Source organism: Danio aesculapii, chromosome 23 (assembly GCF_903798145.1).
Source record: "Danio aesculapii chromosome 23, fDanAes4.1, whole genome shotgun sequence".
Lineage (NCBI taxonomy): Eukaryota > Metazoa > Chordata > Actinopteri > Cypriniformes > Danionidae > Danio > Danio aesculapii.
Genome location: NC_079457.1, coordinates 31,077,930 through 31,091,752, shown reverse-complemented (window position 1 = coordinate 31,091,752; position 13,823 = coordinate 31,077,930). Strand labels below are relative to the sequence as shown.

At 34.8% G+C, this 13,823-nt stretch overlaps 1 protein-coding gene across 1 annotated transcript in view; it reads right to left on the bottom strand.

The window, feature by feature from the left end:
- Window positions 1-439: 439 nt before the first annotated feature.
- Window positions 440-13,823, bottom strand: part of slc2a4rg (SLC2A4 regulator) — a 158,316-nt gene continuing 144,932 nt past the window's right edge. The window contains exons 5-7 of the mRNA XM_056449649.1: window positions 8,948-9,048; window positions 922-1,196; window positions 440-477 (exon numbers count right to left, since the gene is read on the bottom strand). Of these exons, the coding sequence (XP_056305624.1) occupies window positions 440-477; window positions 922-1,196; window positions 8,948-9,048 (414 nt within the window). The remainder of the gene's footprint in view (window positions 478-921; window positions 1,197-8,947; window positions 9,049-13,823) is intronic.

The following is a 13,823-nucleotide window of genomic DNA, read 5'->3' as shown; positions in this document are numbered from 1 at the left end:
AGATGCTAATGGTCTAATCCGAATCAATGATTTATGCTAAACTAATCTAAAAGTGCTCATGCCAGACCCTGAGATCAGCTGAATGGATTTATAATTGTTAAGCTCTGCAGTTCCCTTAAACTATTAGTACAATAATCTGTGTAAACAATCAGAGCAGTGTTTAAAAAAACTAGGTACAGTGGCTTGATTCTCCTCACAGTACATGCAATATTAAAAGACATCTCATTACAACAAACAAACTATTTCCACAAAACCATGAATAATTATGAATTACCACAAAAAATTTAAAAATGAGTCTTGATTTTGAACATACATTGAATATTACTGTACTATAGGAAACCTTCATAGATCATTGGAGAACATTCACATTTACATGAACTAAGTCCTGTCATGCAACACACACACACACACACCTGCTTCAAGTCTCCATTGATTAGACTCACGCAGCTGATGCTGCTCCAAGGCTGATTACAAGGACTATAAAAGCAGTACAAACACAAACATTGTTGCTGAGTCTAATTAATGGAGACTTGGAGCAGGTGTGTGTGTGTTGCATGACAGGACTTGTAGTTAATATGAGACAGGATTGTAGTCCATGTAAATGTAAATGTTCTCCAGCGATCTATGAAGGTTAGATCGCTAGTGAACGTGACAGCCATATTAGCTCTAAAAAGACAAATTTAACTGGACAACGTTTTAAACTACAAGATCTTCATCAGGTCACTTGTAGAGACTTGTACACTTGTAGAGAACTTGTAGGTTAAAAGGTCCAATTAAATTTGTCTTTTGAGAGCTAAAGTGGCAGTGTGCTGATTTGTTTTTTTAACTTTTTCTATTGTGTTTGGCTTGATCGAGCACCTGCCTTTAAGATTTTTGTAGTTGTGTGCACACTGATCTTTTTCTTTTTTATGACACACACACACAGAAACAGTGCTGTCACCTGGTAAGCATGGTCAGTGCGGATATGGCACAGTGCCGAGGGTGCTGATTGGCTGAGCGGGGTGTGGATCACGTTGGCGGGTTCAGTTCGGGACACGTCACAGGTCAGGACGGGGAACACAGGCGGAGGCCCGGACGTGGTCGGAGAGGTGGGCGTGAGGTTGGACAGACCCTCCGAAAGAGTGTCCATGTTCACCTCGATTTCAGAGTAGTAGAAATCCTCCTCACCATCGCTGTAGTCAGAATCTCCATTTCGCCTGAAAACACACAGATATAAACGTCAGATTTAACTTGTGTTAAGGATGTACGGGGCGACACGGTAGACCTGTCGCCTCACAGCAGGAAGGTCGCTGGTTCGAGCCCCGTCTGAGTCAGTTGGCATTTCTGTGTGGAGTTTGCATGTTCTCCCCAGGTTCATGTGGGTTTCCTCCGGGTGCTCCGGTTTCCATCACAGTCCAAAGACATGTGGTATAGGTGAATTGGGTAAGCTTAATTGTCCGTATGTCCTGGTCCTCCAGAAAAGGGGTTGAGCGTTGGGCTAAGAACTATGAGGTTGATGTTAAACTAGATGTTACTAAACATCAATATGGTGCGGCTAAAAGTCCACTTCAATATAAATGGCCCTGGGAGTAAGTAAGTAAGTGTTAGGATGCACAATTTATGGATTCAGCATAAACATCATAATGTGCGCATATGAAATAATCACATAATTTGGAATTAAGGGACTAAGCTGAAGGAAAACTTTACTTTCTTTATTGTCCACAAGTGGAAATTTATCTTTGGCTTCACCACACAACCACATCAGCGTTCACATCACGCATATCATAGATTACACCAGGGGCGTCTCAAGACCCAATTTAATAGGGCACGTGCCCCAGTAAACATCGCCAGTGCCCCAGTAAATGCTTTGAGATATGAATTACTTCATATGCAAGTGTATTTATTAAGAGTGGTAATCCCGGAATAAAGACGTTACTCTCTATGTGCAACCGCATCAGCGCTGGTAAAAGCAATGTAGTTTAATCAAAAAGCAAACTGACACATCTCTGCATGTGCGCAGAAAAAAACAAACCCGCGCGCCTCACAAACCCCTCCAGCTAGACCCTGACGCGCTGCTCTTCTCCCAGTGCGAGTTCCGGTTGTTAACACGCAGGCAGAAAAAAAACACCCGCTGCTCATGCGTTGCAAAACCGTCATTAATAGCCTTTTATGGGGAGGTGTCGGCACGCAGTCGACAAAACTAAAGTTTAAATAATATGATGGTGATCTTTACTATAAGCATGACTCCTGATAGAATTTTTTTTTTGTATGAAGGAAGTGATGACGAGTCAGGGAGGTTAAACCTAATAAAGCTAATTCTCTGCCACATATCATGTCATAAACGACAGATAATTCTATTAAACATTTTTTATATATTCAATAGAATTGTCTAAAGAAATTAATTCAAATGAAATTTATATTCATGCAAAAGATTTCTTAAATGAATAATTTCCATTTACATTTAGGATTAATTATTTAGAATAATAATTGTTTAATAACAATAATACTTATTTATTTATAATAAATATTTTTGTGCATTTATATATATATATATATATATATATATATATATATATATATATATATATATATATATATATATATATATATATATATATATATATATAATTATTTTTTCATTTATTTATTTATTTATTTTTTGAGGGGGGTCGTGCCCCAGTAGAGCTTTATGTCTAGCAACGCCCCTGGATCACACAGACATACAGTTGAAGTCAGAATCATTAGCCCCCCTGAATTATTAGCCCCCCTGTTTATTTTTTCCCCAATTTCTGTTTAACAGAGAGATTTTTTTCAACACATTTCTAAACAAAACAGTTTTAATAACTCATTTCTATTAACTGATTTATTTTATCTTTGCCATGATGACAGTAAATAATATTTTACTATATATCTTTACAGACTTTTCTATATAGCTTAAAGTGACATTTAAAGGCTTAACTAGGTTAATTAGGTTAACTAGGCAGGTTAGGGTAATTAGGCAAGTTATTGTGTGTTATAAAGTTATAAGTTATAAAGTGGTTTGTTCTGTAGACTATCAAAAATATATATAGCTAGGCTAATAAGGGGCTAATAATTTTGACTTTAAAATGAATTATTAAAAAATTTAAAACTGCTTTTATTCTAGCCGAAATAAAACAAATAAGACTTTCTCCAGAAGAACAAATATTATCAGACATATTGTGAAAATGTCCTTGCTCTGTTAAACATCATTTGGGAAATATTTAAAAAAAGAAAAAAAAAAATCAAAGGGGGGCTAATAATTCTGACTTCAAATCACTGACTGTAAATCACATTAAAATCATACTTAAAAGCCAGTATTTAACATTTTAATGCCAGTCGGACATTTGATACACATTTTTCTTTACTTGAGGATGCCTAAAACATCTTTTTGATTGCAAAAATTGAAATATTATGAAAATGAATGAATGAATGAATGAATGAATTCGAGATTATAGCTGAGCAGCACCACAGTTCAGAACTCATGCTTTGTAGAGACGCCGCAAAATTTAGACACAACACATTGAAATGTTATCATTTACATGTGAGTTTAAGTGACTGTGTACACATCCTAGCCATTTTAGAACATTCACGCACAAGAAATTGTAACATTTATATCTTTATTTTATCTTTATTTTTAACACTGTCCCCCACTGACTCTTTTGTCCCTTTTGTTTTGTCCCTGACTCTTTTGATCTATCTATCTATCTATCTATCTATCTATCTATCTATCTATCTATCTATCTATCTATCTATCTATCTATCTATCTATCTATCTATCTATCTATCTATCTATCTATCTATCTATCTATCTATCTATCTATCTATCTATCTATCTATCTGTCTGTCTGTCTGTCTGTCTATCTGTCTGTCTGTCTATCTGTCTGTCTGTCTCAGCAAAACTATTGCAAAGTTTTTCCCCAAAACCGTGCAGTTCTTATCATATGTACTCGCCAGCAGGTGGCAGCAGTGCCAACATCTTCACTGGTGGCTCTGACTGTTTACATGGGATGGTCAGGTAGCAACATGAGGCTATAAAAACACTCTTACTACCAACATCAGAATGTGTTTCCCTCTGGAGCTCCTGTTATGGTGCTCTGAAAGAGAAGAGCACCCTGAGCTGTCCCATGACAGACAGTCCTGATGGCTCCAAATCATCTTTACAGCAGATTTCGCAGGCCATATGCTTGGTCATGTTTGCCATTTTTCCACAACTGGTGTTCAAAAAGTCAGTTCACCAAAAAATGAAAACTCATGTTCCGGCCATCCCAAATATAGGTCACTTTTTTCTTCAGTAAAACATTAGAGAGTTATCATTGGGCATTCTTAAAATGCAAGAAATGCTGAATTTAATTGAAGGTATAGTTCATCCAAAAAGTCTGTCGCTTTCTTCTGTTAAATACAAAAAGATACTTTGAAGAAAGCCTGTAACCATCAAATTCCATGATCTCTGTTAAATCTGTATCAATGGTTACAGGTTTCTAATATTTTTGTTTTCTTCAAAATATGTTATTTTGTGTTTAACAGAAGAAAGGAACTCATAAAGGTTTAACACTGGAACTACCAGAATTCTAGTTACCATAGCAGTCTGGCAGTTCTCATATAAGATGTCATATCACGTCATATTTACATTCAAAGCTTCTACTCAAATATTAAAATTAAGCTTTGAATGTCTATCATTGTATTTAATGAAGTCATTACCCTAAAAATATGTGTAGTTAGGCAACTTAAACAATGTCGAAAGTCTACGCCTTACTTTCATTTTCACTTTCACAAGCAGGTGAGAAGGCTTTTTGCAGCACTGAACATGCTGTTTTGAAGAACATATCTTAAGTAAAGTTATGTTTTTGCTATGCAAAAGTTATGTTTATGTTAGCAGGAAGTTGCTAGGCAACAGAGGCATCCATATTCAATGTGACCGGGAAAAGAAGCGGACACTGAAATATGCTATCGTAATTGAATTAGAAATGCTCATAGTTCATTTGTGTTTTGTAATTAGAGGTTAAGTCAAGTCAGCATGACACTGCAAATATTCCTTAGAGATTTTGGTCCATACTGACATGATTTCATCACGAAGTTGCTGCAGATTTGTTCTGTTTGTTCCACCACATCCCAATGTGCTCTATTGGATTGAGATCTAGTGACTGTGGAGACCATTTGAGTACAGTGAACTCATTGTCATGTTCAAGAAACCAGTCTGAGATGATTCACACTTTATTACATGGCATGTTATCCTGCTGGAAGTAGCCATCAGAAGATGGGTACACTGTGGTCTTAAAGGGATGGACATGGTCAGCAACAATACTCAGGTAGGCTATGGCGTTGACACAATGCTCAATTGGTACTAATGGGCCCGAAGTGTGCCAAAAAATATCCCCCACACCATTACACCACCATCACCAGCCTGAACCTTTGATAACAAGGCAGGATGGATCCATGCTTTCATGTTGTTGATGGCAAATTCTGACCCTACCATCAGAATGTTGCAGCAGAAATTGTGACTCATCAGATCAGGCAACGTTTTTCCAATCTTCTATTGTCCAGTTTTGGTGTGCCTGTGTGAATTGTAGCCTCAGTTTCCTGCCAAACAAGGCATTTGTGCCTACAGAACTCCCGCTCACTGGATATTTTCTGTAATATATATCTGTAAACCCTAGAGATGGTTGTGCGTGAAAATCCCAGTAGATCAGCAGTTTCTGAAATACTCAGACCAGCCCGTCTGGCACCAACAACACCAATCAACCCCAACCCAACCAACAACCATGCCACATTCAAAGTTACTTAAATCACCTTTCTTTCCCATTCTGATGCTCAGCTTGAACTTCAGCAGATCATCTTGACCATGTCTACCTGCCTAAATGCGTTGAGTTGCTGCCATGTGATTGGCTGATATATATATATATATATATATATATATATATATATATATATATATATATATATATATATATATATATATATATATATATATATATATATATATATATATGTAGTTCTAGTGTTAAAACCACTTGAGGGTCAGTAAATAATGAGTAAATGTTTATTTTTGGGTGAACGTTCCTTTTAGTACATGTGGCTCGTAATGAATTGAGCTCTTATCAATTAAAATATTTAGTCTGTGCAAAAACGAAACATTATTTTTACTAAACATTATGTTTCATATGTTAAAAGGAAACAAACAAATCTTCAGTTAATCTTTACATTAATTTATAGAGCAAACAAACTAATCTTTACCAAGCCATCTTTTCACACGAAACCACAAGAAAACATTTAAACTTTCATTTGGTCTCTTTGCTGAAGTACACTGTTAGAGGAATTGAAGCACAGAATGACTTTGCAAATACAGGCATCTGGATTATAAGCCACAACTACAGTTTAGTATCTCTTAAGCCTAATTTGTTATCTTCTTTGTAGCTGCCTAGTTGTTAGTGAGCATTCCCACCTTCAGGTTGCTTAGGTAAGGTTGAAGATGATATTCACTAACAGCGAATGAGTTTTTCTTGTGGCAGAAAATAAACGAACTCTGTAGATAAAATGCTTAATTGCAAATATTTACTGTCACAGAGAAATTCTGAGAGGATCATGTGAGCTCTACTGAAGATCCTATTGGCTGTCGTTTGTGAAAGTCGCTCTTCATTTGGATAAAGTCGAAGGATCCCAAAGACTTTAGATAATTTAATGGAGAGAAAAAGCTACTGTATAGTATTGTAGGCAATTGACAAATATCAGTATCGGTCTAAAGTTTTTTTGTTCAAACCATTAATACACCAAACATTTTTTTGATCTGCACTGCCCATGTTGTATGACGAAAATGTGATTATACTTTTCCTAACCTAAATATAATAAAATAAGGGCAAATAACATTTATGTCACAATCATCAGTGATCTAATCCTTACAGATCGCTGGTAAACACACAGATCACATAGAACTACAAATCCACCATTATATGGACTACAAGGTCCAGTCATGCACCACACACACTCACACTGATTCCTGATCTTGACTGATTGCAAACATACAGCCGGAGGATTGTTAAAGACTGATTACTAGGACTTTAAATACAGTGCACACACACATATATCTGTGCTGAGACTTGTTATACTGCATTGTGAACATGTAGTCCATATAATAGCGGATTTGTAGTTCTATGCGATCTGTGTGTTTACCAGCGAAATTTGGTTATTGCTAATATACAGTGTTGGGCAGTAGCGTCGCTACTAGCTTAAATACATTTCTCAGTAGCGTGGCGGTAGCGTCGCTATTTTATAAATCCAATAGCTTTTCAGTAGTAAAGCTATTTTTTTTGTCAAGTAGCGCAGTAGCATCCACACAAGCTACATTTACCGATCGCAGATCAATAAGTGACAGCACCAACATTCACGGCCGCTGTCTAGCCGATGAAGGTAAATCCATATGATGGCGAGAATGACGATTTCTTCTTCCTGTTTTACGTTGGTTGACAACAAACTTTTTGATGCGTTACTGCCACCTCTCCCTCTGGTCGGTGATGTTGCAAATCAATCATTGGGCTGACACGAGAAACTTGCTTGATGGAAAGATGACTGAGGGAGAGGAGTTATATATATATATATATATATATATATATATATATAATATAATATAAAAAAATAAAAGATTTGGCTATTAATTTGATACTGTCATAAGAATATTTACATTCCCATGTTGTTGAAAATTGTTTTTATAAAGCCAGATTAGAATTTTTTACCAGTAAGTGCCAACAGGTTAATTTTGAATGCCTTTATTATGCACTGTGCTTTTCACAATGCTTATGTTTTGTGTTCAGTGCCACAATGCCTTTCTGATGGATCTATTTTAAATGCTATGGATAAATATAGGGGGTTTATGGATGTCAAACAGGTATTAGAGGCAATAATACCATGAGTGAATGTGAATTGTATGTATGTATATTGGTTTAATAGATTGGTTTATTGCATATATTTATTGCACTTATACAGAATAAATAAATGTTTCAACCAAATTTAAAAGGTAAGATTAGTAAACATTAGTTATAGTAGTAAAATCAACAGCGAGAAAATGTCTGATTTATTACAGTCATTTAATACCTTAAGTTTAAACAACTGACTCCATTTAATGAAATAACTACAATTTGTAATCGGATTATATTTACTATGATTTTAACGTGTTATTGGGCATTAACTAAGAAATTAACATCAGCTAAGATTACTAAAAGCTTTTTAGCTTTCATCATGAGATTAGTTAAATTACTAATGTTAACTATTGGAGCCTTGTTGCTAGACTATATAAACAGTCAGAGAATTTTCAATCCATATTTCAGCATGGAGCCCAGATTAACATGCAAAAATATTAACATTTGAACTATTAAGCTAATTAAACAGTTAAGTCTTTGGTGCTGTTATGAACACTGTTGCATATGCAATTTGAATATTCTTAAAAAGCACAAAAAAATTGAAATAATAAATAAGTATTCACTGTATTTGAAAGTACCCACGACTTTTAAGACCATTTTGAATGAAATTTCAGACCTAAGGATTACTAAACACTAAGGATTTTAAGGGAAAAGATTTTTACTTGCCTTATCAAAGAAATCCTATGTTAGTGGAAAAGATTTTTAATGCAAAAGATAATATATATATATATATATATATATATATATATATATATATATATATATATATATATTTAATCTGTGATGTACATTTGAAAATGTGAAAATTAAGACCAGTTTAAAATTATTGAAAAAACTTACAACACAATATTACAGGGAATTTGAAGGCTCTGCAGACATCCTGCTAAATGTTAATAACACATTTTTTAGTAACATTTTAAGAGACTGAGATATTTTTTGGGGGAAATCTGTTGTGTAGAGTTGAATAGACAGACGTAGGATAAATATGATGGTCAATAACAGGACAGAAGTCATCTGTCCCAGCTGTGAGTTTCTCTTACCCCAGGTGGACGGTGCGGATGTGGCGCTGGATCCCTGAAGAGGTGCTGAGGACTTTTTCACAGTTCTTCCACAGACACTTAAACATCACCTTCATGGAGTTCTGCAACAAACAAACACAGTTTACAGGTAATAAAAAGACACCTCAGAGAAGCTACAGTTAAAACTCAATTTCTTTTACACATTTAAGTAGATTGAACATAAAACAATTAAGTTAGGCCGCAAAAATCTTAAGAATTGTGCTGTTTCAGCTCATTTTAAATAAGTAGTTTAAACAAGTAGGAGAAATCCTTTTTTTTTATGTGTAAAGGAATCGGGATTCAATATACAAATTTCACAAAGACATCTCTTTAACTATTAACTGAAGGAATTGGTTTTGTAGAGAAAACAGGATGTTTGGTGAATATCAACACGGTTCTTCCACTTCACAAAAGATGAATACTGAGAGAATATATAGTAAATGCGTTTTAAGGGATCTAAATTAATCTAAGATTTCTTAGCGATGTTCGTTTAGTATTGTTTGTACACATAAGTTTACAGTTTAGACATTTTGTTAGCTGCTTTTGTCATTAGTATTCCTTTTTAAAGCATATTTCTATGTATTTTATTTCAGTTTTAGCAATATATGTAAAGTACAAAAAATAGCTTTATAAGTCAGCCGAGCTTTTGGTTTTATTTAATCTAAGGTTTTATTTTATTTGGATGAAAATCCATCCCTGCAGAAAATGAATTAATTAAATGCAATACATAAATAAATAATTTCTTCTTAAATAAATTTAGTCTCATATTATTATTGTTATTATTATTATTCAAAATAATAATAATAATAATAATAATAATAATAATAATAATAATAATAATAATAATAATAATAATAATTGTACATTTTTAAATTAACTTTAGCCCTAAAATGTTTTTGTAATTTTATTCCTTTATCAATTTTTTATTTTTATTTTATTACAATTGTTTATTTAAATTGTTTCTATTTTTTTTATTACTTCTTTATTACTACTTTACTACTTTATTATTTTTTTCAGGCTTGACTCACCTTTCTAGAAAAAAATAATTAAAAAATTATGTTTTAGATATTATATAATTCCATCATTGTTTAGGATCATAGGAAAGTGGCCAATGAACTAGAGTTACAGTATGGAGAGATCAGAGCTGGATCCGAGATGTCATCAGTGCTTCAGAGGTCTAACGGTGTGTGTGTGTGTGTGTGTGTGTATGTATGTGTGTGTGTGTGTGTGTGTGTGTGTGTGTGTGTGTGTGTGTTTGTGTTTGTGTTTGTGTGTGTATGCTTGTGTGTGTATGATTGCACTGCAGGAATCTTCTACAGCCACTGTTGCCCACAGGCATTCACTGCTGCATGTGTGTGTGTGTGTGTGTGTGTGTGTGTGTTTGCGTGTGTGTGTGTGTGTGTGTGTGTAGGAGCTGCACTTTTTATCCTTGCCACTAATATCTCATCTGTGTTTGTGTAAAACACTTGATTTAAACAAATAATCCTCAGCTCACACATGTTACTGCAATACCGGTTAGTTACAGCTAATGTTGAAGATTAACACTTAACAAGAACCAAAACTGAAAAACAAGCCATGTTACATTATGACCTGTGATACAGTAAAACACAGAAATACACTGCAAAAAAGCTTTTCTTAGTTTTTGTCTTGTTCAAATATTAAAATGTTTATCAATTCTTAAATCAAGAAGCAATTTTCTAGACAAGTAAACAGTATAGTCTTGTTTTCAGAAATAATATGCCTAAATGAAGTGAATTTTTCCATTAAACAGCCATTAAACAAGCAAAATAAACTGCCAAGGGGGTAAGCAGAGTAATCTTTTTTCAAAGCAAAAACAACTTTATTTTTCTTACTCTACTACAATAATAATAATAATAATAATAATAATATTGATAATAATGATAATAACAATAAAAATATAGCTGCATATATAGCGGGTCAAATTTGGTGATATTTCGGCAAACAGTGTTTAAAACCAAATTAAGTTTTTAAACAAAACCAATATGGTGGACAGGAAGTGTAGCCAAATATGGCATATTTGGTATCAGTGTTCTCGGCATGACCCAAGGAATTTTACCACAATAAACATATGTAGTCTAAAGTTATTAGCACATTTTTGATTCATTATTGACAGTTAGTGAATGGTTTATAACTTGTTACCAAATTTATGTGTTGTGGTCATTGTGAGTGGCCAATGACACACCTACAGTTCAGTGTCAATATGTTTAAGCATTGCAGAGTTACAGCCTCAGTTGCACTTTGACATCATGCTAGCACATTTGTCGATGCCGTAAACGACAACAGTTACGATGATCAATATGATTTCCATAACAATTTCCAAATTTGGTGACAATTGAATCAACGGTCAAGGAGGAGTTGGAAAAGAAAAGAAGCCTTTTAACAAATTCAATTTGGCAGACGGGATTCATTAATGATGGTTAGTTAAGTTTTTTTTTTTTTTACACATGACCACTAGGTGGCGCTGTTGCCAAATTTATGTGTTGTGGTTATTGTGAGGTGCCGGTGACGCAAAGTTCAGCGTCAATATAATTAAAAGTCATCAGAATTACAGCCTCAGACGATCTTTGACATCGTGCCAGCACAACTGTGTCATGTATCAACATGAATTCAATAACCTTTTGCCAGCATGGTCTGAAGAACATTGGAGTCAAATTTGGTAAAAATTGGAAAAACGGTCTAAGAGTAGGTCGAAAAAATAGGTTTTTCAATTAAAAACAAAATGGCGGACAGAAAGTTCAGTTCATTTCGGCATGATCCAGGGAATATAACAAGACGCATGTCATGTCAATAAAGAATGTTTAGCAAAAGTTATTAGCAATTTTCAAAAATTGCTAATAACTTTTGGCCACAAGGTGGCGCTGCTCCAAAGTACCATCAGAGCATGGTGTCAGAGATGCATACCATGTTTTGTAATGATACGTGAATATGTTTGTGAAATATAGTGAAATATTGTGAAAAATTTAAATGGGCGACGCCCAAAACGGCTGACCTGGGAAAATCAGAGATCATTCGACTCGGCATGTTCTGTCAAATGTAAAGAGAGGTTTATGCGTTTTGGTCTAAGGGTTGAGATGATATTAGCAAAAAAGCTATTTTTTATATCTCTGGACCACTGGTGGGCAGTGCACCAAAACGCAACAGATATCCTCAGACCATGGTTGTCATAACACACACCAAGTTTGGTGTGAATACACCAATGCATTCCTAAAGTCCAATTCTGCGAGCTCCACACAGATTTATTCGCAAGTTAAACAAAAACGGTAAGTCTAATTAACTTGAATTCCATAACTTTTGGTCAGTATGGTCTGTAGATCATGTAATTTAATTTTGGTCAAAAACGGATAAATGGCTTAGGACGAGTTCGATCAAATAAGTTTCGTAAAAAATTCAAAATAGCGAACATAAGAGAAACTTTGGACAAGTGGTGGCGCTATAGAGTTTGAGATTTCAGGTTTGCTGTGATTCATGTTAACACTGCCCTATATCATTGTGCCAAATTATACAACTTTCCCGCATACGGTTATATGGGCTGCCACTCAAATCCGGCAGAAGAAGAAAAAGTGGAATAATAATAATAGGAATGCTAACAGAAACAATAGACCATTTACCATGTTTGTAAACATTCAGGATGTGCGCGCAGGGAGATGGCAGAAAAAAAACAGGACCGCTAGCATTTACAGCGAGGGAATGACATCCAATGCGGTATAGAGTTTGTTGTCTTAGAAATAAGTTATATAGATTACATATTATATATATATTATTTACATAATGTTTTCAGTGTATTATAGCAGCTTGTCACCCAGTGATAAGCACAGTGATTCGGCAAAATTAACGCTAAAGTGAGCGGCGTTCATCTGACAGGTCCATTTGCGATAGCACCCTCCCATTGAATATTGGATAAGACGAAATGGCCCGAAATATACTATCTCATTGAAACTCCAAGTGATTTTACAAGAGAGAAGTTAAAGGCCTACAAGTCTTTGGATTCCAACAATGTTGTTCTGTGTGGTCATGTGCAAGAAATAATGTTCCATGATTACCAGATTCAAAACTTTGCAGTGCTAAAAACTGAGGTACTGCCTAGCCAAAGACAAGGAAAGAAGACAAGAAGACAAGTACAAGGCCTGGGTGATCATCAACAAGCAAAACAACTGCATTCTGACAACGAACTGCACCTGTAATCTGAACCTGAACTTACACATAGAGGTAAAGTTGGTTTTATATTCGCACATTCTGACTTTCTCTTTAATAATATAATTTCATAAAAGTATTATTTGCAAACTCTAAATAGCGAAATCATATTAGCAGCCAATGACAATCAAAGTACAACATTGTTCACAGACAAATAAACAGTGTTAATGTTGTTTTCAAGTCACACTTGCAGGTTATTTCAGAGCGAATATTCAAAGTGTCGTGGTAAACAATATAATGTTAGGGAGTGTGTCACAAGTTGTCACTGAATGAATGTGTGAATATAAAATCAAGTTTACCTTAATAACTTTCACTTTCACGTTTCATTCTAAGCATTCAGTGTCCACAGTTTAATTAACCATGTTTAACTGTTTATGCTGAAATCATTGCTGCAATCAAAAACGAGTAATGTGTATAAATCAGCATAGCGTGAACTTCCCTGATATAAAAGAGAACTGCAGAGTTGAACATTTCTAATTACGTCCTCACTTCATTCAGCTCCCTAAGTAGCCAAAGACGTCTGCAGTTGGCATTAAAAGCAGTGTGGTGTATGGTAAAAGTTAAGTTTTCTATTTTTGGACTTTCAATTTTGGCATCCTACTGCACAACATGTTTACTATTGCAGCCTGTCTTTTTTTGCAACTGG